We start from the raw sequence: 23,549 nt of genomic DNA, 5'->3' as shown, positions 1-23,549 counted from the left end.
CCTGTCCCCGTCCCAGGGCAGTGCTGGTGGGTACTCACGAAGGGCTTGGGACAGTTGCTGTACCTCCTATCCCAGTCCTAGGGCAGTGCTGTGGAGTACTCACGAAGGGCTTGGGACAGTCGCTGTACCTCCTATCCCTGTCCCAGGGCAGTGCTGTGGAGTACTCACAAAGAGCTTGGGACAGTCTCTGTACCTCCTATCCCTGTCCTAGGGCAGTGCTGTGGAGTACTCACGAAGGGCTTGGGACAGTCGCTGTACCTCCTATCCCTGTCCCAGGGCAGTGCTGGTGGGTACTCACGAAGGGCTTGGGACAGTCGCTGTACCTCCTATCCCTGTCCCAGGGCAGTGCTGGTGGGTACTCACGAAGGGCTTGGGACAGTCGCTGTACCTCCTATCCCTGTCCCAGGGCAGTGCTGGTGGGTACTCACGAAGGGCTTGGGACAGTTGCTGTACCTCCTATCCCTGTCCCAGGGCAGTGCTGGTGGGTACTCACGAAGGGCTTGGGACAGTCGCTGTACCTCCTGTCCCTGTCCCAGGGCAGTGCTGGTGGGTACTCACGAAGGGCTTGGGACAGTCGCTGTACCTCCTGTCCCCGTCCCAGGGCAGTGCTGGTGGGTACTCACGAAGGGCTTGGGACAGTCGCTGTACCTCCTATCCCTGTCCCAGGGCAGTGCTGGTGGGTACTCACGAAGGGCTTGGGACAGTCGCTGTACCTCCTATCCCTGTCCCAGGGCAGTGCTGGTGGGTACTCACGAAGGGCTTGGGACAGTTGCTGTACCTCCTATCCCTGTCCCAGGGCAGTGCTGGTGGGTACTCACGAAGGGCTTGGGACAGTCGCTGTACCTCCTGTCCCTGTCCCAGGGCAGTGCTGGTGGGTACTCACGAAGGGCTTGGGACAGTCGCTGTACCTCCTGTCCCCGTCCCAGGGCAGTGCTGGTGGGTACTCACGAAGGGCTTGGGACAGTCGCTGTACCTCCTATCCCTGTCCCAGGGCAGTGCTGGTGGGTACTCACGAAGGGCTTGGGACAGTCGCTGTACCTCCTATCCCTGTCCCAGGGCAGTGCTGGTGGGTACTCACGAAGGGCTTGGGACAGTCGCTGTACCTCCTATCCCAGTCCTAGGGCAGTGCTGTGGAGTACTCACGAAGGGCTTGGGACAGTCGCTGTACCTCCTATCCCAGTCCCAGGGCAGTGCTGGTGGGTACTCACGAAGGGCTTGGGACAGTCGCTGTACCTCCTATCCCCGTCCCAGGGCAGTGCTGGTGGGTACTCACGAAGGGCTTGGGACAGTCGCTGTACCTCCTATCCCTGTCCCAGGGCAGTGCTGGTGGGTACTCACGAAGGGCTTGGGACAGTCGCTGTACCTCCTATCCCTGTCCCAGGGCAGTGCTGGTGGGTACTCACGAAGGGCTTGGGACAGTCGCTGTACCTCCTGTCCCTGTCCCAGGGCAGTGCTGGTGGGTACTCACGAAGGGCTTGGGACAGTCGCTGTACCTCCTATCCCTGTCCCAGGGCAGTGCTGGTGGGTACTCACGAAGGGCTTGGGACAGTCGCTGTACCTCCTATCCCCGTCCCAGGGCAGTGCTGTCGAGTACTCACGAAGGGCTTGGGACAGTCGCTGTACCTCCTATCCCAGTCCTAGGGCAGTGCTGTGGAGTACTCACGAAGGGCTTGGGACAGTCGCTGTACCTCCTGTCCCCGTCCCAGGGCAGTGCTGGTGGGTACTCACGAAGGGCTTGGGACAGTTGCTGTACCTCCTATCCCAGTCCTAGGGCAGTGCTGTGGAGTACTCACGAAGGGCTTGGGACAGTCGCTGTACCTCCTATCCCTGTCCCAGGGCAGTGCTGTGGAGTACTCACAAAGAGCTTGGGACAGTCTCTGTACCTCCTATCCCTGTCCTAGGGCAGTGCTGTGGAGTACTCACGAAGGGCTTGGGACAGTCGCTGTACCTCCTATCCCTGTCCCAGGGCAGTGCTGGTGGGTACTCACGAAGGGCTTGGGACAGTCGCTGTACCTCCTATCCCTGTCCCAGGGCAGTGCTGGTAGGTACTCACGAAGGGCTTGGGACAGTCGCTGTACCTCCTATCCCTGTCCCAGGGCAGTGCTGGTGGGTACTCACGAAGGGCTTGGGACAGTTGCTGTACCTCCTATCCCTGTCCCAGGGCAGTGCTGGTGGGTACTCACGAAGGGCTTGGGACAGTCGCTGTACCTCCTGTCCCTGTCCCAGGGCAGTGCTGGTGGGTACTCACGAAGGGCTTGGGACAGTCGCTGTACCTCCTGTCCCCGTCCCAGGGCAGTGCTGGTGGGTACTCACGAAGGGCTTGGGACAGTCGCTGTACCTCCTATCCCTGTCCCAGGGCAGTGCTGGTGGGTACTCACGAAGGGCTTGGGACAGTCGCTGTACCTCCTATCCCTGTCCCAGGGCAGTGCTGGTGGGTACTCACGAAGGGCTTGGGACAGTCGCTGTACCTCCTATCCCAGTCCTAGGGCAGTGCTGTGGAGTACTCACGAAGGGCTTGGGACAGTCGCTGTACCTCCTATCCCAGTCCTAGGGCAGTGCTGTGGAGTACTCACGAAGGGCTTGGGACAGTCGCTGTACCTCCTATCCCAGTCCCAGGGCAGTGCTGGTGGGTACTCACGAAGGGCTTGGGACAGTCGCTGTACCTCCTATCCCTGTCCCAGGGCAGTGCTGGTGGGTACTCACGAAGGGCTTGGGACAGTCGCTGTACCTCCTGTCCCTGTCCCAGGGCAGTGCTGGTGGGTACTCACGAAGGGCTTGGGACAGTCGCTGTACCTCCTATCCCTGTCCCAGGGCAGTGCTGGTGGGTACTCACGAAGGGCTTGGGACAGTCGCTGTACCTCCTGTCCCCGTCCCAGGGCAGTGCTGGTGGGTACTCACGAAGGGCTTGGGACAGTCGCTGTACCTCCTATCCCTGTCCCAGGGCAGTGCTGGTGGGTACTCACGAAGGGCTTGGGACCGCATCCGTAGCACCCACCCTGAACGCCGCAGTATGACTCCTCTTGCTTGGGTTAAGATTTAAATCCAGATCTATGTGGAATTTGCTGATAGTTTGATGCCAGGGTATCTACTTCCTTTATGGCCAACCAGGAGCCTACCCCGCCACAGGCCCAGATGGGTACCCAACCCTCAGCGCCCCTGGCCCTTGTTGCTGAAGTGTTGCACTGCAAAAGCCTGCAAAGACTCAATAGACAACTGATTACCCTGCAAGGATAGATGCGCACCATGCTTGTGGACATATACCTCGCCCCTGAGGCATCTGTGGGGAATTGTCTTCAGTGCGGCTCTACTAAGCACCCTCTTCAGACGACTATTCAAGCGCCTGACCACCTCGTAGGGCACCTGGAAGGGGAACTGATCCTCAACACTCCTCTGTAGATAATAGGAGACCAGGCAATCACAGCCAGGGACCCCTACAGCCATCCAAGAAATCTCAACCATGAAGGCTCAGAGGCCCCTCCTCCCTGGCGCTGATGTGAAGAATGATGAGTGCGGGCAGCTGTAGCCCACTGCCTGCCTCCTCCTCGGTATGTCGACACAAGCCATCCAGGCAAAACCCACCTACATCGGACCAATGTTTCTGCTAGCCAGCCTCCGCTGCCTGCCTCCTCCTTGGCGTGTCGGCACAAGCCAACCAGGCAAAACCCACCTACATCGGGCCAATGTTTCTGCTAGCCAGCCTTCACTGCCTGCCTCCTCCTCAGCGTGTCGGCACAAGCCATCCAGGCAAAACCCACCTACATCGGGCCAATGTTTCTGCTAGCCAGCCTCCACTGCCTGCCTCCTCCTTGGCGTGTCGGCACAAGCCAACCAGGCAAAACCCACCTACATCGGGCCAATGTTTCTGCTAGCCAGCCTCCACTGCCTGCCTCCTCCTCGGTATGTCGACACAAGCCAACCAGGCAAAACCCACCTACATCAGGCCAATGTTTCTGCTAGCCAGCCTCCGCTGCCTGCCTCCTCCTTGGTGTGTCGGTACAAGCCATCCAGGCAAAACCCACCTACATCGGGCCAATGCTTCTGCTAGCCAGCCTCCACTGCCTGCCTCCTCCTCAGCGTGTCGGCACAAGCCATCCAGGCAAAACCCACCTACATCGGGCCAATGTTTCTGCTAGCCAGCCTCCACTGCCTGCCTCCTCCTTAGCGTGTCGGTACAAGCCATCCAGGCAAAACCCACCTACATCGGGCCAATGTTTCTGCTAGCCAGCCTCCGCTGCCTGCCTCTTCCTTGGCGTGTCGGCACAAGCCATCCAGGCAAAACCCGCCTACATTGGACCACTGCTTCTGCTGGCCAGCCTCAGCTGCCTGCCTCCTCCTCAGCATGTCGGCTCAAGCCATCCAGGCAAAACCCACCTGCATCGGGCCAATGTTTCTGCTGGCCAGCCTCAGCTGCCTGCCTCCTCCTCAGCATGTCGGCTCAAGCCATCCAGGCAAAACCCACCTGCATCGGGCCAATGTTTCTGCTAGCCAGCCTCAGCTGCTTGCCTCCTCCTTAGCGTGTCGGCACAAGCCATCCAGGCAAAACCCGCCTACATTGGACCACTGCTTCTGCTAGCCAGCCTCAGCTGCCTGCCTCCTCCTTAGCATGCCGGCACAAGCCATCCAGGCAAAACCCACCTACATCAGGCCAATGTTTCTGCTAGCCAGCCTCCGCTGCCTGCCTCCTCCTTGGTGTGTCGGTACAAGCCATCCAGGCAAAGCCCGCCTACATCGGGCCAATGTTTCTGCTAGCCAGCCTCCACTGCCTGCCTCCTCCTTAGCGTGTTGGTACAAGCCATCCAGGCAAAACCCACCTGCATCGGGCTAATGTTTCTGCAATCTAACCTCAGTTGCCTGCCTCTTCCTCGGCATGTTGGTGCAAGCCATACATGCAAAACACGCCTACATCGGGCCAATGTTTCTGCTAGCCAGCCTCCGCTGCCTGCCTCCTGCTCGGCATGTCGGCACAAGCCATCCAGGCAGAACCCGCCTACATTGGGCCACTGCTTCTGCTGGCCAGCCTCTGCTGCCTGCCTCTTCCTTGACATGTCGCCATCCGGGCAAAGCCCGCCTACACTGGACCACTGCTTCTACTAGCCGGCCTCAGCTGCCTGTCTCCTCCTCGGCATGTCGGCACAAGTCATCCACCCACACTGGCCTAGTGCTTCTACAAGTCAGCCTCAGCTGCAAGCCTGTGAAATGTGCCTAAATTAAATACTGTTTCTGTTCTTCTCACAGATGAGTGCCCAAAAATCCAAACACTGGCTGCTGCCATGTGACCTAATGCAAGTCAGAGGTAGGAAAAGGCGGCAGTAGGTAGTGAATCACATCAGTTTATTTCTGGCACCGAGCAGACTTAATCAAGTTGAGGCAAACACCTAGCAGTCAGACTTCCATCTCCCTCTTGTTCTAATGTCCTGACGTTGAGGCCAACGCCTGCCGCCGCCATCGCAGCATCTTTCCTGAGTGGATGGGAGCTATAGTTGTGGTTATCCGTGCCAGCTGCCTGTAGTGTCGCGCCCATCACCCTGCTAGACTGACTCTTTCTGAGGGGATGCTGGGAATACTTGAGAGGGACCAATAGGGAGGGGGGCGTGGCACCAGGCCACAGAAGTAGGAATTCTTTACCATGGAGCCTGGGCGCCCCAGGAACCTGCCTGCTCCCCTGAAGACTGCCTGCTCCCCTTTACCCAGCTGGGAAGCTTAGAAAGGGGCCAGGGGACTGCCAGGTCTCCTTCTGGCCAGGAGAAGGGCCCCAGTAGTAGCTCCCCATAAACGCCTGTTTTTGATCCCGCCACTAGCTGAGCGATCCCAAGTGCCCCATAAAAGGCGAGGGAGAAAGCAGACGAAAAGAGTATCTCCTTGGGATTACAATTCCCAGCCAGAGGGAGGACACCAAGCATCCCACACCATTAGGCCAGATAAGTGTGTGCCTTTTGCTCGGTGCAGCCCCCTCCATCCTCTTCTGACCCTTCAATGTTTTGTTAATGAAGAAAGAATGAGTATGGGAGAGGAAGTTTCACCAGGTAAAAGTGCCCCAGATTACCTCTGACTTCCCTTTTCTGGAGATTTGAAACATTTGAGCTCAGGGTGGCCAGCAGCCCTACAGAAGGAACAGTTGTGTTTGAACTTCTAGGTGCCTGGTCTGGGTTCAGGTCTGGTGGCTCAGCGTACTAATGTGTCCACTGTAGGGGCCTGTGTTTGACCTCATGGTCACAGATTCAAATCCCGGTTGGCCCACTCAGCCTTTCATCCTTCTAAGGTCGATAAAACATGGGTGCCATTGAATTGGGTAAGAATAAACATCTCTTATTCAGTGCTAAGATGCTCGCGGGTGAACATGGCTTTACAAGTACACGTTATGTAATATTGTAACATTGTGCATACTTTCTTGTTTAACACCTCGCATGCACCTTTTTTGTCGCCTCCAGCAGATGAAGTCCGGAAGGGCCGCCGATCCATATCCTCGCTCTTTGTTTGAGTTTTCAGGAATCAATCTCAGTTTGGTCCCAGATTATAGGGTGATTAGAAGCCTTCTTTAGTGTGAAGGTGTTGTCATAATCCTTCCAGCAATTTCCCCCAAATTCCTCATCTGTAGCCTCAGTTTTGTTCTGGTAAACTGCCACCCATGACCCCAATTCTGGCCATTTAAGTAGCTTGACGGGCTGGCAAAGGGTAAAGCCTGGTCCGGTTGATCAGGTATCCCTCCTCCGTGAGCGCGTGCGTGCGCGTGCGTGCACGTGCGTGCATTTTGTGGCCTCCTTCAGTCTTTCACCACTGGCTTCTCTACCATGAGCTCAAAAGGTTCCACATAGATTCCTTTCCAGCATTTCCCCTGCTCAGTGCAACCGCTAGACTTGAACATATCGTACTGGTGCCTTTGGTGAACCCGGACCCCAATACCGATGTGCGATTGAGGGGGGCTATGAAACTTTCAAAGCGTCCAGTAGAAATGCTTAGAACTGGCCCTTCCCAACGCGCCTAGCTTTGGTATGTCCCTTTTGAATACTCGCCCAGTAGAACAGCGGTTCCCAACTTTCCTATGCCCCGCCCCCCTAGGAAATGTTTGAATAATGTTCGCACTCTCTACAAAAGTCTTGCCAGATTCCTTTGATGCATACAGTACCTGCTTTCCCTGAAATGCCATCGCGCACCCCCAGGGTTTGCGGGCACCCCAGGGTGGGAACCCCTGCAGTAGAATCTAAGAGGTTACTGTAGGTCAGGTGGGCGTTTGGCGGTCCAGCCAGCGTGGCAGAGGGTATAACCGCTGTACGCTGGTGGATGACCGCGACCACCTTTCGGGTTCTCTGGCAGCCCGGCGGATAGCTCAGTTTCTTCAATGGAGACGCTGCCGCTGTGAGTTTGCTGAGCGGCCTCCTTGCTTCAGGCCACCCCGCCCACCCAACTGTTTTTTATTTTTCAAAAACAAACTCCTGAAGTGAGAGTGATCCAATGCCGCGGGTAGCCAGGCTCCAGAGTGGCGCTAACTGCATATTCGGACTAAGAATTAATCTGTTACTCAATTAATAGGAAGGTGCTCCAAGGTCAAAGGTTGGCTGCCATGCAACGTTCACACAAGAACCCCCAACAAACCCGCAGAGTCCTGAGCACTCAATATAGTCAATCATTGGTTTCCAAAGGTGTCCATAGTTGAGAGATTATTTATTCCTGGTTTCTTAGTTCATCTGCATTCTGTGGTCCAGGTTATGTTGACGCAAGGTACAAGCGGCCACGCACAAGCAGCCGACGTGTTTCGTCGTCTGGTGAATATGCCTGTCGACTTCCTCAGGGCTGCAATATAAAATCAAACATTTCTGTATGAGAACAACTATATAGTTGTATCAAGGAAGCCCCAGCACCCACATGCGAGAGGTGACAGTGCATCGAAAGCAAAATTGCAAATCTATCATCCTAAAATATTGAACTGACACCAAGAAAAAGTATTTATACTATAGTGCAGTGTGGTCTTTTCTGTCAAAAAAAGTGATAGTCCATATCAAAGTAATAGGAGAAACTCAGGATGAGGGAAAAAAGTTTCCATCAGACTGCAACCAAATGTCCAAGATCCCACATCCGAGTGAAACGAAGAATAGAAAAGAGTCCCTGGAGAGAGGCACCCCAAAATAACCTGCCTAAAGTAGCCGCGTTGCGTTGTATTATTCAAAATAAGGAGCCAATCACCAATCAAGTAGCCGCGTTGCGTTGTATTATTCAAAATAAGGAGCCAATCACCAATCGACCAAAGCATCCAGTGTCTGTAGCAAGTTAAAAGCAAGTAATTAGCCATATATTATATATATTCAATATGTTACAGTAACCCGTATATTTGCTCTAGTCAAGGTCCCTAACGACAATATCTCAAACTTATATCAATCAAAAGTATGCCCTCCATAGGCGACACCTCAGAGTCCCGCAACTCCGTGCAAGGATACCACAGACGCCCCCCAAGAATTACAGGAATAGAAACATAATACATGCACAAGTATCTCCTGTAATCAATGATGATTTCCGTATCAGTCTCTGAGTAGGGAAATTCCTTTTTCTTTTCCCATTCCCGTGCCCAGAACACCCAGATAGCGTGTCGCCGCCTGTAATGTATGACGATACATGTACCAGCATCCTAGTGGGATCTCGTGTCCCAGAGGAAGGGACACACCCTGTCAGGAAATATTAATGGTGTCCGTAAGTTATAAACTCCATGCCCCCATTTTAAGAGTACATATCCCTCAGTTTCTACGGGCTTTGGCCCCCCCGTTAGAGTGAAACCGCCTCGGACAGTTTCAAAATACCGCTATTCCATTAAATGTCCGCTAGATCAGTACGATGTCTAAGTTCCTCTCGCTTTCCACAGACCTCTCAGCCACCCGTGTGTCCATGAGGGGTGCCAGACTTCTGTTCATTACATTTAAAGCCAAATCACCCCGTAAGTCTCATATCACGCTACATTACTATAGCCCCACACTTATTAGGCCATTAGTAGTTTATTTGCAGAGAGTACTCCCTCAAATATTGGTGTGCAAAGTAGGCGCCATCTTGGATGTCCCATATACACTAACACCAGCGCGTGTCCCCTGACACGCACAGAAAAGAAGGGCGGCCATCTTGTAATGTAGTTCCATTCATCCCGCACTCGAACGTTAAACACGAGCCTAAGACAACAAATAACATTCCCATGATATATTGAGGAGAGAAGTTGGCCTAACGGCTAGGACGGTCGACCTTGAATCTGGGGAACTGGGTTCGAGTCTCGGCAAAGATGCTGAACATCCTGTGATTCTGGACAAATCACTTAAACTCCCCGTACCTAACAAAAACAAGCATTTGAAATGCAATAGGTCTCGCATTGCTGAAAGTGTGAGCTATTGGCGTTGCTAATAATAATGCGAGCTCACTTTCAGCAATGCGAAAGCTATTGCAATGCACATGCTTTTTTTTTTTTTTTTTAAGGCGAGCGTGGGCAGTGGAAGCACACTGGGAAGGATGGGGGACAACCAGCGAAGCAACAGAGGAGGTGTGAAAACAACAAGGGCAGGAGAGAGGCAGAACAAAGTGAGTCTGGTGGGAATGGTAGCTGCCATGTGCCCCTTTCACAGCCCTCAACAGATCCCTTCGAACCGACATCCTGTAGTTGCATTTGCTTATTATGGAAGCACGAGCACGCCACACTAGCTCTACTACCTGGATTTAAGTGCCCTGAAACGAAAGTTGAGCCAAGAGGCAACTGCATGCCTGGCAAGTTTTTTAGACATAATTTATTTGCAATTCCACATTCTGCAAACTCTACCCTGAAGGTATTGGAACGCTTTACATAGGTACCACTTACATTAAAAACATCGTTCATATTATTTTTTGAAAGTATGGGGATTAGTGACTTGCCCAGAATCACAGAAAGGTGAGCCGACTCCGAGACTGCTGCCTGCTTCCCCAAGCTCCAAAGTCAGCAGCTCTAGCCGTTACGCCACAACCTGTCCCTGAAGAACCGAACCATTTTCAGTATTGTTTTGTTTACATCCTCTGGCGAGCTGTACTGCGGCCGCCATGTTCAATAGGTCCGGCGTAACCTTTATGGAACGGAAGGGATTTTCGGTGTGAGGTTCCATAACGAAGTCCAGCCACTGCTTACTTTGGCGCCTGATACAAATATACAACATTTCAATTGGAAATCGGGCCCGCTAAGTTGAAAACACGGCATGCAAAAACTGCGCATTCATGAAGCAACCAATGTTTAAAAACAAAAATGACAGCGTGATCAAAAATCCAAACTGGAACAGGCAATAGACGTAAAAGTAAAACTACACACGACGGCACACAGATAGTCGATTCTACCCTACGGATTAATCAAGATCGGCATTTAAGGATATATAATACCCAAGTGCTGGAAGGGCTGTGCAGGCGAAACCATGTGAAAACTGTGTTCACAACAGGGAGTAATGGATGTTTGTAAAGAAGTTTCTGGCCAGCCACACATAAGAAAACAAGCAACAAAAAGACGCGCGGCCGCGAGACGCGCTCTGTGGTGGGGGAGGGGGAGGAGCATTGAAGCCGAGCAGGCAAGACTGAGGCGCAAAAGTGAAAGCAGGCTGGCTGGCGAGTGGTGTGAGATGTGCGCGCACCATGACGAGAGAGGAATGCCATATGGCGCCTCTGCTCGTCATTGTGCGCGTAACTGCACGCCCGTGGCCAGCCAGCTAACAGACCGAAGCGCTTCCCCAAACGGATTGCATGGCGGCACGATGCAAATGATTGTGCGCGTGCTCGCCATGCAGTCCACTTTTGGGAACACTTTAAAATGCCCCTCTTACTAGAGTCTCGCATAGCGATTGCGTAAACGCAATAGCTAGGCGAGACTTAATGAATGTGTGTCCTCATGTAACGTAACTGGTGCTATGTAAAGTGCTCTGATACCTGATTCGGGTCAAGTTCGCGCTATATAAAACTCTGCCGGAAAAAAATGGCGCCAGAATACATATTCCCAATATCGGGAAATCCTTTTTTTTTTTTAATTAATTTTTTTATTGAACTTTTCATCAAGAGCATACAATCACAGTTTGGCAGGTGTATTGAACCTACAGCAATAACATGAGCAGGTATGAATGATTATAAATTAGATTACATACGTATCAGCAGGAGCAAATATAATCAAACAGTGAGGACAATTATACAGTACCAAGGAATAGTAAAAGAGACAAAAACAAAAAAAACAAGATCACATAGTCGCCATAGCGAATTGCAGCATATTCGGAGCGTTTAGCGTATATCAATAAAATAGGCATGACCCTGCCGGGTTATCACAAGAGGAAACCGCAACATGCGCTGACTGGAGCTAACCTAGGGAAGTGAGACCAGCCCTCATGACACGTCTGTAGTCTTGACAGGATGTTCCAGCAAATACGTCTGTAGGGAGCTCCAAATGTCTCGAGGACGTGAGGAGCAAGGGAGCAGTTAAGCATAAGTGCAAAGTTGGTCCTGCCATAGAATCATGTCTCCTAGCCAATCTTTAAATTTGGGCGCTCGTCCCGACCCCATTTGCAGGCCACTTGCCGCTTAGCCAGTACGAGACAAAAAGACACACATTTTCGATGCTTGGCAGGGATGTGTTCAGTGTATCCTAGGAGATTTATAAGTGGGGATCGAGAAATGGGCATGGAAGTCATAGAGTCCACAGCCGTGAGGACCTGACACCAAGTACCTCTGGACATTCCCAAGCAAGGTGCAGGAAATCAGCGTGCTCTGCTTTACATCTGTCACATCTGCTTGTGTCCCGCAAGCCAAAGTTAGGTAGTCTAACCGGAGTGTAGTAGCAGCGATGTAGGAATCTATAGTGGATAAGTGAGAGTCTGCTATTGGAGGAGACCTGCTCCGTCTGCTTGCAGCAGAATAGGCATTGTGCATCAGTGAGATCTTGCCCCAATTCCGCCGCCCATTTATCACGAGCTGCACATGAAAGATATTCAGCATCAGTATATAGAGTGTGGTAGAGTGTGGACACCAAGTGTGAGGCAGTGGATGCGCGCAGGATGCAGTGCAAAGGGTCCAGTGTATGCGGGGTTACAGGCTTGAATTCCATGACGAATGCGAGCATATAAAAAGGTTTCGATGGTAGATGGCTGGGGGTCAGGGCATAATTGTTGGAGAGTCTGGAATTTACCACTAACATATAGGTCTCCCCAGCAGTGTATATTTCGTGCACATGCAACATTCTTAAATGGACCTTCTTGTTATAGTAACATCTCTGGGTGATAGGTAAGTGGAAGGAGGGGTGAGTATAGAGAGGGCGCGTGTGTGTGGTCTATAATACGGGACAAAGCTTTTATCGTACAGTCTACGGTGGTTGGACATCGCCCTCGGGGCTCGACATTAGAAAGAAGGACGCAGTCTAGTGGGACAGGGTCTGCAAGCCAATGTTCAGTGGCAACATGTGGAGTATAGTGAGGTGGATGTAACCACAAATGGGCATAGTGTGCCTGAGCGCATATATAGTATAATTCAAAGTTAGTGATGTCGAAGCCTCCGTGTGAGTAAGGCCACATTAGTGTGTCTCACTGTATGCGCGGTTGTTTACCACCCCATACCAACTGAATCAATTCCGATCGAAGGGAGGCGAAAAAATGTCATCCAGAGTGGTTAGGAATATTAAGGAATAGGTACAAAAATTTGGGGAGAATTATCATTTTGATGAGAGATATGCGACCAGCCATAGTTAAAGGAACGGCAATCCATCGATTGATACAGCCTGTGACCTGTTCCATTGCACACCCAAAATTGAGCCGCATTAGCTCCTCACGGTCCGCCGTGACACGGATCCCCAAATATTTAGCATCCTCATTACACCACACAATGGGAAAATCCGTTTCAAAGGGAATGGCAGAGCTGGTCAACGGGAATATCTGTGATTTGGACCAGTTAATGTGGATACCTGATTGGCCTCCGAATTTAACGAACTTGCGCAGTAGCGGGTTAAGATTGTGGCGTGAGTCTTTAATGTATAGGGTAACATCATCAGCGTAAAAAGAAATAAGTATTGGACGGAGGAAGCAGCGGAGGCCTATGTGATGATAGTGTTGTCTGATCTTGGCTGCCAAGTGTTCCATAACTAAGGCAAAACGAATGAGAGAGAGTGGACACCCCTGACGGGTGCCCCGAGTTAGAGAGATCGAGGGTGAGGTGTGTCCCTTGATCAACACTTTCGCCGTTGGTGGGGTGTACAGAAGCCAGACCCATGATAGAAAGCCTACGGGAAGTCCAATACATTGCAAGATGGTGAAAAGATAGCCCCACTCCACAGAATCAAAAGCCTTAGAGGCGTCCAGAAACACAGCCACCAGCGCTAGTTTGGGATCTACTGCCTGTAGGATGCAGAATAGTGTCCTAAGACTGTGGGAAGTAGCTCCTCCGGGGATCAACCCGGCCTGATCTGGGAGAACCAGCTTTTCCATCAGTAGACAGAGACGGTTTGCTAGCAATTTAGCAAGTATTTTCGCATCTGTATTTATGAGAGAGAGTGGCCTAAAAGACTCACAGCGGTCTGCGGGTTTGCCTGGTTTTAACAATGATGTAATTAGCGCCGCTCTCATCGAGGCAGGTACGATTTGCGTCTCCTGGGCCTCCAAAAAGACCTGTTTCAATACTGGGAGCAGCTGATCGATGTAAGTTTTATAAAAATCAATGGGAAAGCCATCGGATCCCGGCGTGTTCCCTGACTTCATTTGCATGATGGCTTCCCGCAGCTCATCATCTTCAAACGGCGCTGCTAAAAATTTATGCTGATAGTCACCTAGCCATCCAAGAGTAATATCTTCTAAGTAGGGAGTGAAGTCGGGGGGGGAGGCGCGTTGCGAGCTATATAGGTCTGTATAGTATGCAGCAAAGGTGTTTAATATGTCAAAACTATCCCTATGGCGTATCCCTGCACCATCTATCACATCTAAGATATAGATGGAAAAACGAGGTTGCCTAATAGCATTCGCCAATGCTCGACCAGGCCTCTCGCCCTCCCCGTAGCGACGGGCGACAATGTATTTGCCTCTGAACTTCACCTCCCGGCCTGCAGTAGCAGTGTAGTCTGTAAGCTTTTCACGGAGCGTGGCTCGCTGGGCACCTGAATTGGTAGTCCACATGTCCGTTTCAAGCTGTTTGATCTCGGTCTCTAGGCGATGTAAGTTCCTCCTAATATCACAGAGCACCCCAAAGCTTTTAGATATGCATATGTCCCTAACAGTGACTTTAAAAGCCTCCCAAAGCGTACCCACCCGGTCGACAGAGCCCTTATTCCTAGTTAAAAAATCTGTAATTTCTTCCCTCTTTCAGTTTGAAAGACAGTATCCAAAAGCGCTTCCGGTACTAGCCTCCAGCAACGTGGGGTGGCAATTGAGTAACGGGAAGTTATTTCTAGGTACACCGGCGCATGATCTGAGTATGTGAGAGCCAAGTGTGTAGCAGATTGAATCCAGGGGGTCACTCCACGTGAGCAGACCCAGTAATCCAACCGGGACCAGGTTGTGTGCCTTGCTGTATAAAAGGTACCTTCCCTATCAGTGGGGTGCACGTAACGCCATGCATCCACCAGGCCATGTTCTGTAAACAGTCTAGACAGGGCCTCTCGAGCATTGGTATAGTGATGAGGAAGGGGGTTGGATCGGTTCATGGTCGGGCATATAGCTGTATTAAAATCCCCACCCCATATGACATGTGGGGAGCCTATTTTAAGTATGTGTCCCCAGAGAGTGGTGAAATAATCAGGGTTGTCTATGTTAGGACCATAACTACAAGCTAGGGTGACCGAATGTGTGCCCAATGTACCCCAGAGTCTGCAGCTGCGGCCAGAGGGGTCGCTGTACGTGCCACCCAGTATGAATGGTGTTTTTCTCTTAACTAATATAAGCGTGCCACGTGAGTAGGTCAAGTAGGAGGAAAATGCTCGTGCAGAGGCCCATTTACTGCCGTAGCAGGAATGGCGTAGAGGGTCCATGTGTGCGTTTCCTGGAGCATAGCGATTTGTATGTGATGCCTATCTAAATACGCTAGTATTTGTCTCCGTTTACGAGGGTCACGAAGACACCTGATGTTCCATGTGTTTAATTTGATGCAAGATTGGTCAGTTTGAGTTGTCATAGCAGGTACGATGAGGCTGTATGGCGAGCATGTTGTCGAAAGGTAATGTGTCCATTCACAAAAAAATTGGCATGCCGAGCTGCAGTTGTCAAATATGTAACAGAACAATAAAGAACATTCCCATAAACAAAAAACACCAGTGAATCATCACCATAACAAACTTCTAACACCAATACCACCCACACCCACAACGGCAATCCATTGCGCCGGCATGATGTTACCCACCCAATAGCTCCCAAAAACGCGGCCAATCTTCTCTAACCAGATAAGGCCAATAGAGCAAGAGAAAATCATAACAATAAAAGACAAAATAAAAAAAATAGCATGGGGATCTCCCATAAGGGGGGGGGGCACCAGGGGACAGCGATCCCTTCCCGTAACCCAACCCCACCTGTAGTGCAGACCCCAGTTGTCCGCCCAATGAGGGGATAGAGTGGCATGGGGGGGGAAGGGTGCTTGGCGATGGGTCAGGTACATCTACCCACAGTTCAATAAGGCAGTTTTTAGTATCCAGTTAGAACGACAGTCAACGAACGAAGCCCCTGAGACACTTATCTGTCCATGAGTCTTTAACGGAGTGTAGGTCCAGCTGGAGAGTGCGGATAAGAATCCATCAACAAGAGGCAGGTGATGCGCATGTTTACAGCATCCCATTATATCGTGATACAGATTCACAAGGACAAGAGTGACCTGTGTCGGGTAACCTCATCGTATGTCCTTCTGCTCCCATTCAGCCAATGGATGGTGAAGATGATCTGGAAGTGTGGTCATGGGGCGGTGATCGTTATGAGATAGTTTTTAGAAGTCATCCACTTGCTGTGGATTCGTACAGAAGAACTGTTTGCCATTGTGTGTGATCCGAAGCCTCGCAGGATATAAGAGGGCGTATTCGATCCGAGCGTTTAGAAGTTTCTTCTTAACCGTGAGAAATTTCCGGCGCACCTCTTGTACTGCCAGAGTAAAATCTGGGTAGATGGTAAAGGCGTTCCCTTCAAATTGTAGTGGTTTTAGTTCGTGTGCCTTCTGGAGTGCAACATCGCGATCGCGATAATTAAAAAGGCGAGCAATGAGGGGTCTTGGGGCCTCGCCCGGAGGGTGCCGTGGGCCTAGGGAATGATGTGCGCGCTCAACCACTAGCTGCGGCGAGAAATAATCTTCACCAAAAGTGTTCTTTAGAAGACATTCTATATAGTCCTCCATACACCCTGTATTCATGCTCTCAGGAATGCCTAGTATGCAAACGTTATTGTGACGACTCTTGGCTTCAATATCTGAGGGGAAGAGGTGTGGCGCCGCGGCCAGGGCGACTGACTCCGGAATCTGGAGATCACGGCTCGATCCCCGGCACCGGCAGCAGATTAGCCCAGCACTATGTGACTCTGGGCAGTAGCTTGCTTAATCTTCCCGACAGCCCCCAGCACCTAGAGACCCTTACGGGTGATTGTTCGCACTTTACAAAAAAATGTGGATTATCTTCCTTCTTGGCCGCAATAACTTTCAGGAATTTGTGCTACCTGAGTTTGCATCTGAGAAGTGGTGTCCTCGTTCTCGGAAATGCGATGTTCAGCCTCTTTCAATTGCCCGTCGTGTTTATCAACTTTTTGTACCAGAAAGACAAGTCGATTATTCATAGTGTCCATCTTCCCGGTCAGATCCGATAGACTGTGCTGTACGGCCAGAAGTAGAGTCTTAACATCATCCTCAGAGGATTGCGAGGGTGGTTGTGTCTGTTCCATATTGACAGGTGGAGTGTCTACAGAGGCTGATCTTGTCGCGTTTTTTTTTTTGCATCAAAGGTCAATCGGGGCTGATGGCCATAAGGTTTCCCCATTGCACCTCTTCACATGCCCAGACAGTTCCGCAGTGTGGGTGAGTAGATGTCTCCCGTTAATAGGCTAGGCGCAGGGGAATGTCGCAGGTGCATGTAGCTGCACAAGTCCGGCAGTGGGGATCGGTTGTCACAGAGAATTGGAGTAATGTCAAGGGGCACAGGAGCAAGAACTGGGAATCCGCCGCCCAGCTGCAGTCCGTAGCGTGTGGTCTCCCACTTGATCGTCACACTCCAGAGCGGGTGACAGCTGAAGGTTTCCCCAGCACCGGTGGTGCCTCAAACTCCTACGTGGCGCGGGGGACGTCGGGCAAGAGGCTGAGTATTGGCGGCAAGTAGAGACGAATGGTTGGATGCCATCCCAGAGGGTGGAAATGCGCACGTTTTTCCCCCTGTTTTTTTGTTTTTGTTTTGTTGTTCCCCAATGCACAAGGGCAGGCAGTTCTTAATGCTGGGGCAGTGTGGATAATAGCACTATCAGCCTCCCGCTGTAAGAAGAATGACCTGCAAGGCGGCCTGAAGAGTGAGTTGCAGTGGAGGACGGCTGACGTGGTGACATTAAAACGGGGCAGCGGCAGCGCAGGCCAATCACATAGGCCTCAGGCGGGGGGCAGAGAAGAACAGTGCGGCAGGCAGGCAATCTCTGGAGTGTACCCCAGGGCGATGTACTGTGCGATGCACTTCAAAAGGGGACTGTTATTCCGGGAGGCAGGAGGGCACCCTGCATGCCGGTACTCACGCATCCTCCGTAGATGTGCGGATTCCAAAAATGGCGCGTCTTGCGCCTAGGAAGGGTGCTCTGCAGCCGCCGCGCTCTACACCGCCCCGCCGCCAGACGTTGACACAGGCGTCTGCAGGTGAAGGAGGCAGCAACACGATAGTGAGGGAGCCAGCAGGAGGGAGATCAATGTGCAGCAAGGAGGCTCCGGCTCAGGTCAGTCTGTGGTGGGGCCTATCGCCACGTGTGGAGCCGCGGGGCTCGAGTAGGCGCGGCAGCCGAGTAGGTCTCCAGCGAGGGCTCCCGTCTCTGCATCCGCAGTGTGCGCCATCTCGTAGATGAACTTGGAATGTCTTGAAAGCCGCAGTTTTTCTCCCAGCAGAAGCGGATGGTTCAGGGAGCGTTCAGGGAGCAAGTAGACGGTGCAAATCACATTGCAGTGTGGCAGATAAATGATGGATGTCTTCGCCGGTGTGCGGCCATCTTGGATGTGCGCCACCTAGCGCTCACCAATATCGAGAAATCCTTCCAGACAAATTATAATCAACCTCATTAAGCCTAGCATGTTCGGCATATACCTCTGTATATAAGCATTTATTTGGACTATAGATATGTACCTACATATGTGTATTGCTTTGTATAAACGTGTATAATAATTATTTTTTTTAAAATATAGATATTTGTTAGTTCTGCTTAACAAATGTACATATTACTGATAGTTACATTATTCTATGTTTTTAACATGTATATAAGTGACGGCATAAATAAGTAAATCGTTTATCATAGCTATCTACAATTGCTTCACTATCGAATAAAAAAAATGAATTTAAAGTACTACAACACTTGAGCCAGAATGCATTAAATGCAACTTTAATCTACATGTATTGCCTTCCTTATGCATATATATATATATATATACCTTCCATGTACTTATGTATCTATTTTTTTTAAATAAATCTTTTTTTATTAAAGATAGCAGGTAAGTACAATAACATTTCCTAACATTACAGACATCATCGTTAAGCATAAACATTTGGGTCTGTTGGGGTGAATCAGGTGTGGTTTGTAACTATGGAAATATATTGCCTTATTTCAGTGGTATAGGGTCGTCGAGGTCGGGCTCGGGGCGGGGATCGGGGGGATGCAGATATGCCTACGATATTTATTCCAACTTGACCATACTTGAGTCCATTTTCATGTACTCAACTTGCAGTGTGCAGATGCAGATATCATGAGGTCAGGTACTCACCTTTCTGTGTGCACATACAGATATCATGTGGTCAGGTACTCACCTTTCTGTGTGCACATACAGATATCATGTGGTCAGGTACTCACCTTGCAGTGTGCAGATGCAGATATCATGAGGTCATGCACCCACCTTGCAGTGTGCAGTTGTTGGATATCATGTGGTTATGTACTCACTTTGCAGTGTGAAGTTATCATGTGGTCATGTACTCACCTTTGAGTGCGCAGTTGCTGGATATCATGTGGTCATGTACTCATCTTGCAGTGCGCAGTTAGTGGATATCATGTAGGTATGTACTCACCTTGCAACCGTTCCCTAATTTAAAGGCCAAAGTTGCTCTATGTTGTCTTGGAAAGAACTGGCTTTTTTATATTTTGCATACTAGGGCTTTTTTACTGTGTATTTATGTTTTACTTTATTGAAGAATATATTCTTTTTATTCTAAATCTTTCAATCCTTTTATGTGTATAATAGTCTGTTTTAGTGTGTGAAAGGCAAGCATGCTTTGCATTTTAGGCCACAATCACTGTCAAAAAATTCAAATTCAATTCACGTTGCAGTGTGCAGATGCAGATATAATGAGGTCACATACTCCCCTTGCAGTATGCAGATATCATGCAGTGTGCAGATGGAGATATAATGAGGTCACGTACTCCCCTTGCAGTATGCAGATATCATGCAGTGTGCAGATGCAGATATAATGAGGTCACGTACTCCCCTTGCAGTATGCAGATATCATGCAGTGTGCAGATGCAGATATAATGAGGTCACATACTCCCCTTGCAGTATGCAGATATCATGCAGACGCAGATATAATGAGGTCACATACTCTCCTTGCAGTATGCAGATATCATGCAGATGCAGATATAATGAGGTCACATAATCCCCTTGCAGTATGCAGATATCATGCAGTGTGCAGATGCAGATATAATGAGGTCACATATTCTCCTTGCAGTATGCAGATATCATGCAGTGTGCAGATGCAGATATAATGAGGTCACGTACTCCCCTTGCAGTATGCAGATATCATGCAGTGTGCAGATGCAGATATAATGAGGTCACATACTCTCCTTGCAGTATGCAGATATCATGCAGTGTGCAGATGCAGATATAATGAGGTCACATACTCTCCTTGCAGTATGCAGATATCATGCAGTGTGCAGATGCAGATATAATGAGGTCACATACTCCCCTTGCAGTATGCAGATATCATGCAGTGTGCAGATGCAGATATGAGGTCACATACTCCCCTTGCAGTATGCAGATATCATGCAGTGTGCAGATGCAGATATAATGAGGTCACGTACTCTCCTTGCAGTATGCAGATATCATGCAGTGTGCAGATGCAGATATAATGAGGTCACGTACTCTCCATGCAGTATGCAGATATCATGCAGTGTGCAGATGCAGATGTCATGTGGTCATGTACTCTCCTTGCAGTATGCAGATATCATGCAGTGTGCAGATGCAGATATAATGAGGTCACGTACTCTCCATGCAGTATGCAGATATCATGCAGTGTGCAGATGCAGATGTCATGTGGTCATGTACTTCCCTTGCAGTATGCAGATATCATGCAGTGTGCAGATGCAGATATAATGAGGTCACGTACTCCCCTTGCAGTATGCAGATATCATGCAGTGTGCAGATGCAGATATAATGAGGTCACATACTCTCCTTGCAGTATGCAGATATCATGCAGTGTGCAGATGCAGATATAATGAGGTCACATACTCTCCTTGCAGTATGCAGATATCATGCAGTGTGCAGATGCAGATATAATGAGGTCACATACTCCCCTTGCAGTATGCAGATATCATGCAGTGTGCAGATGCAGATATGAGGTCACATACTCCCCTTGCAGTATGCAGATATCATGCAGTGTGCAGATGCAGATATGAGGTCACATACTCCCCTTGCAGTATGCAGATATCATGCAGTGTGCAGATGCAGATATGAGGTCACATACTCCCCTTGCAGTATGCAGATATCATGCAGTGTGCAGATGCAGATATAATGAGGTCACGTACTCTCCTTGCAGTATGCAGATATCATGCAGTGTGCAGATGCAGATATAATGAGGTCACGTACTCTCCATGCAGTATGCAGATATCATGCAGTGTGCAGATGCAGATGTCATGTGGTCATGTACTTCCCTTGCAGTATGGAGATATCATGCAGTGTGCAGATGCAGATATAATGAGGTCACGTACTCCCCTTGCAGTATGCAGATATCATGCAGTGCGCATATGCAGATATCATGTGGTCATGTACTCCTCTTGCAGTGTGCAGATATCATGTGGTCATGAACTCACATTGCTGTGTGCACATATCATATGATCATGTACTCACCTTGCAGTGTGCAGATGCAGATACCATGATCATGGACTCACCTTGCAGTGTGCTGATGCAGATACCATGATCATGGACTCACCTTGCAGTGTGCAGATGAAGATACGATGATCATGGACTCACCTTGCAGTGTGCTGATGCAGATACCATGATCATGGACTCACCTTGCAGTGTGCAGATGCAGATACCATGATCATGTACTCACATTGCAGTGTGCACATATCATATGATCATGCACTCACGTTGCAGTGTGCAGATGCAGATATCACATGGGCATGTATCATGTATTGTTCTTGCAGTGTTCAGATGCAGATATCATAAGTTCATGTACTCACCTTGCAGTGTGCAGATGTCATGTGGTCATGAAATCACCTTGCAGTGTGAAAATGCAGATATTTGATCATGTACTCACTCTGCAGTGTGCATATGTAGATACCTTGGTCATTTACTCTCTCTGCAGTGTGCATATGTAGATACCTTGGTCATGTACTCGCATTGCAGTGAGAAGATGCAGATATCAAGTGGTCTTGTACTTGCCTTGCAGTGTGCAACTGTGTATGAAACTTCTGGATATCATATGTTCATGTATCCACCTTGCAATGCACAGGTGCAGCTTATTGTGGTCATGTACTCACCGTGCAGTCTACAGAGGCATATATCATCTGATTATGTACTTGCAGTGTGAAGCTGTCATGTGTGCATGTACTCACCTTGCAGTGTGCTGCATCTGGATACCTGGTGATTATATACGCACTTTGAATGTGCATATGCTATGTATTGTTTGCTCACCTTGCAGTGTGCAGCTATGTTGCTAACAGTTGTGTTTTCCTTTCCTCTTGCAGTCACGGAAAAGGAGGTGCAGCAGTGGTGAGTGTTTGTCTGTCCTGTGCTTTGTGTACATGCACTGCCTATTTGCATGAGGTTTGCATACCAGGGTCCACCTCAGCTGTGCATCCCTCTAGAGATTCCACCTCCAGTGTGGTTGTTAGTGTATGCTTGTCACTGCAGACAGCATCCCTTCCCACACGCTCATCGCAGCAGAATGTGCCTCCTCCTTGCAAGCTTATCACACCTGAATACACTCCTTGCACGCTCATCGCAGCAGAATGTGCCTCCTCCTTGCAAGCTTCTCACACCTGAATACCCTCCTTGCATGCGCGTCGCAGCAGAATGTGCCTCTTTCTCGCACGAATATCACACCTGAATACACTCCTTGCATGCTCGTCGCAGCAGAATGTGCCCCCTTCTTGCAAGCTTATCACACCTGAATACACTCCGTGCATGCTCGTCGCAGCAGAATGTGCCTCCTCCTTGCAAGCTTCTCACAGCTGAATACACTCCTTGCATGCTCGTCGCAGCAGAATGTGCCTCCTTCTCACAAGCTTATCACACCTGAATACACTCCTTACATGCGCGTCACAGCAGAATGTGCCTCCTCCTTGCAAGCTTATCACACCTGAATACACTCCTTGCATGCTCGTCGCAGCAGAATGTGCCTCCCCCTTGCAAGCTTATCACACCTGAACACACTCCTTGCATGCTCGTCGCAGCAGAATGTGCCCCCTTCTTGCAAGCTTATCACACCTGAATACACTCCGTGCATGCTCGTCGCAGCAGAATGGGCCTCCTCCTTGCAAGCTTATAACAGCTGAATACACTCCTTGCATGCGCGTCTCAGCAGAATGTGCCCCCTTCTTGCAAGCTTATCACACCTGAATACACTCTGTGCATGCTCGTCGCAGCAGAATGTGCCTCCTCCTTCCAAGCTTATCACACCTGAATACACTCCGTGCATGCTCGTCGCCGGAGAATGTGCCTCCTCCATGCAAGCTTTTCGTAGCTGAATACACTCCTTGCATGCTCGTTGCAGCAGAATGTGCCTCCTTCTCGCAAGCTTCTCACAGCTGAATACACTCCTTGCATGCTCGTCACAGCAGAATGTGCCTCCTTCTCGCAAGCTTATCACACCTGAATACAATCCGTGCATGCTCGTCACAGCAGAATGTGCTGCCTCCTCGCAAGCTTATCACACCTGAATATACTCCTTGCATGCTCATCACAGCAGAATGTGCCTCCTCCTTGCAAGCTTATCACAGCTGAATACACTCCTTGCATTCTCACATGCTCGTTGCAGCAGAATGTGCCTCCTTAACGCAAGCTTATCACACCTGACTACACTCCTTGCATGCTCATCACAGCAGAATGTGCCTCCTCCTTGCAAGCTTATCACACCTGTATACACTCCGTGCATGCTCGTCGCAGCAGAATGTGCCGCCTCCTTGCAAGCTTATCACACC

General features: G+C 50.1%; 1 protein-coding gene across 1 annotated transcript in view; it reads left to right on the top strand.

Annotated features, from left to right (window-relative positions):
• The window catches only part of NCS1 (neuronal calcium sensor 1), a 449,313-nt gene that overhangs the window by 237,514 nt on the left and 188,250 nt on the right, over positions 1-23,549 (top strand). The window contains exon 2 of the mRNA XM_085613972.1: positions 22,095-22,119. Coding sequence (XP_085470098.1) covers positions 22,095-22,119 — 25 coding nt within the window. The remainder of the gene's footprint in view (positions 1-22,094; positions 22,120-23,549) is intronic.

Source organism: Triturus cristatus, chromosome 1_2 (genome assembly GCF_964204655.1).
Source record: "Triturus cristatus chromosome 1_2, aTriCri1.1, whole genome shotgun sequence".
NCBI classification, from domain to species: domain Eukaryota; kingdom Metazoa; phylum Chordata; class Amphibia; order Caudata; family Salamandridae; genus Triturus; species Triturus cristatus.
Note: the sequence above shows the minus strand (reverse complement) of the source record. Positions and strands in the feature narration are given on the sequence as shown.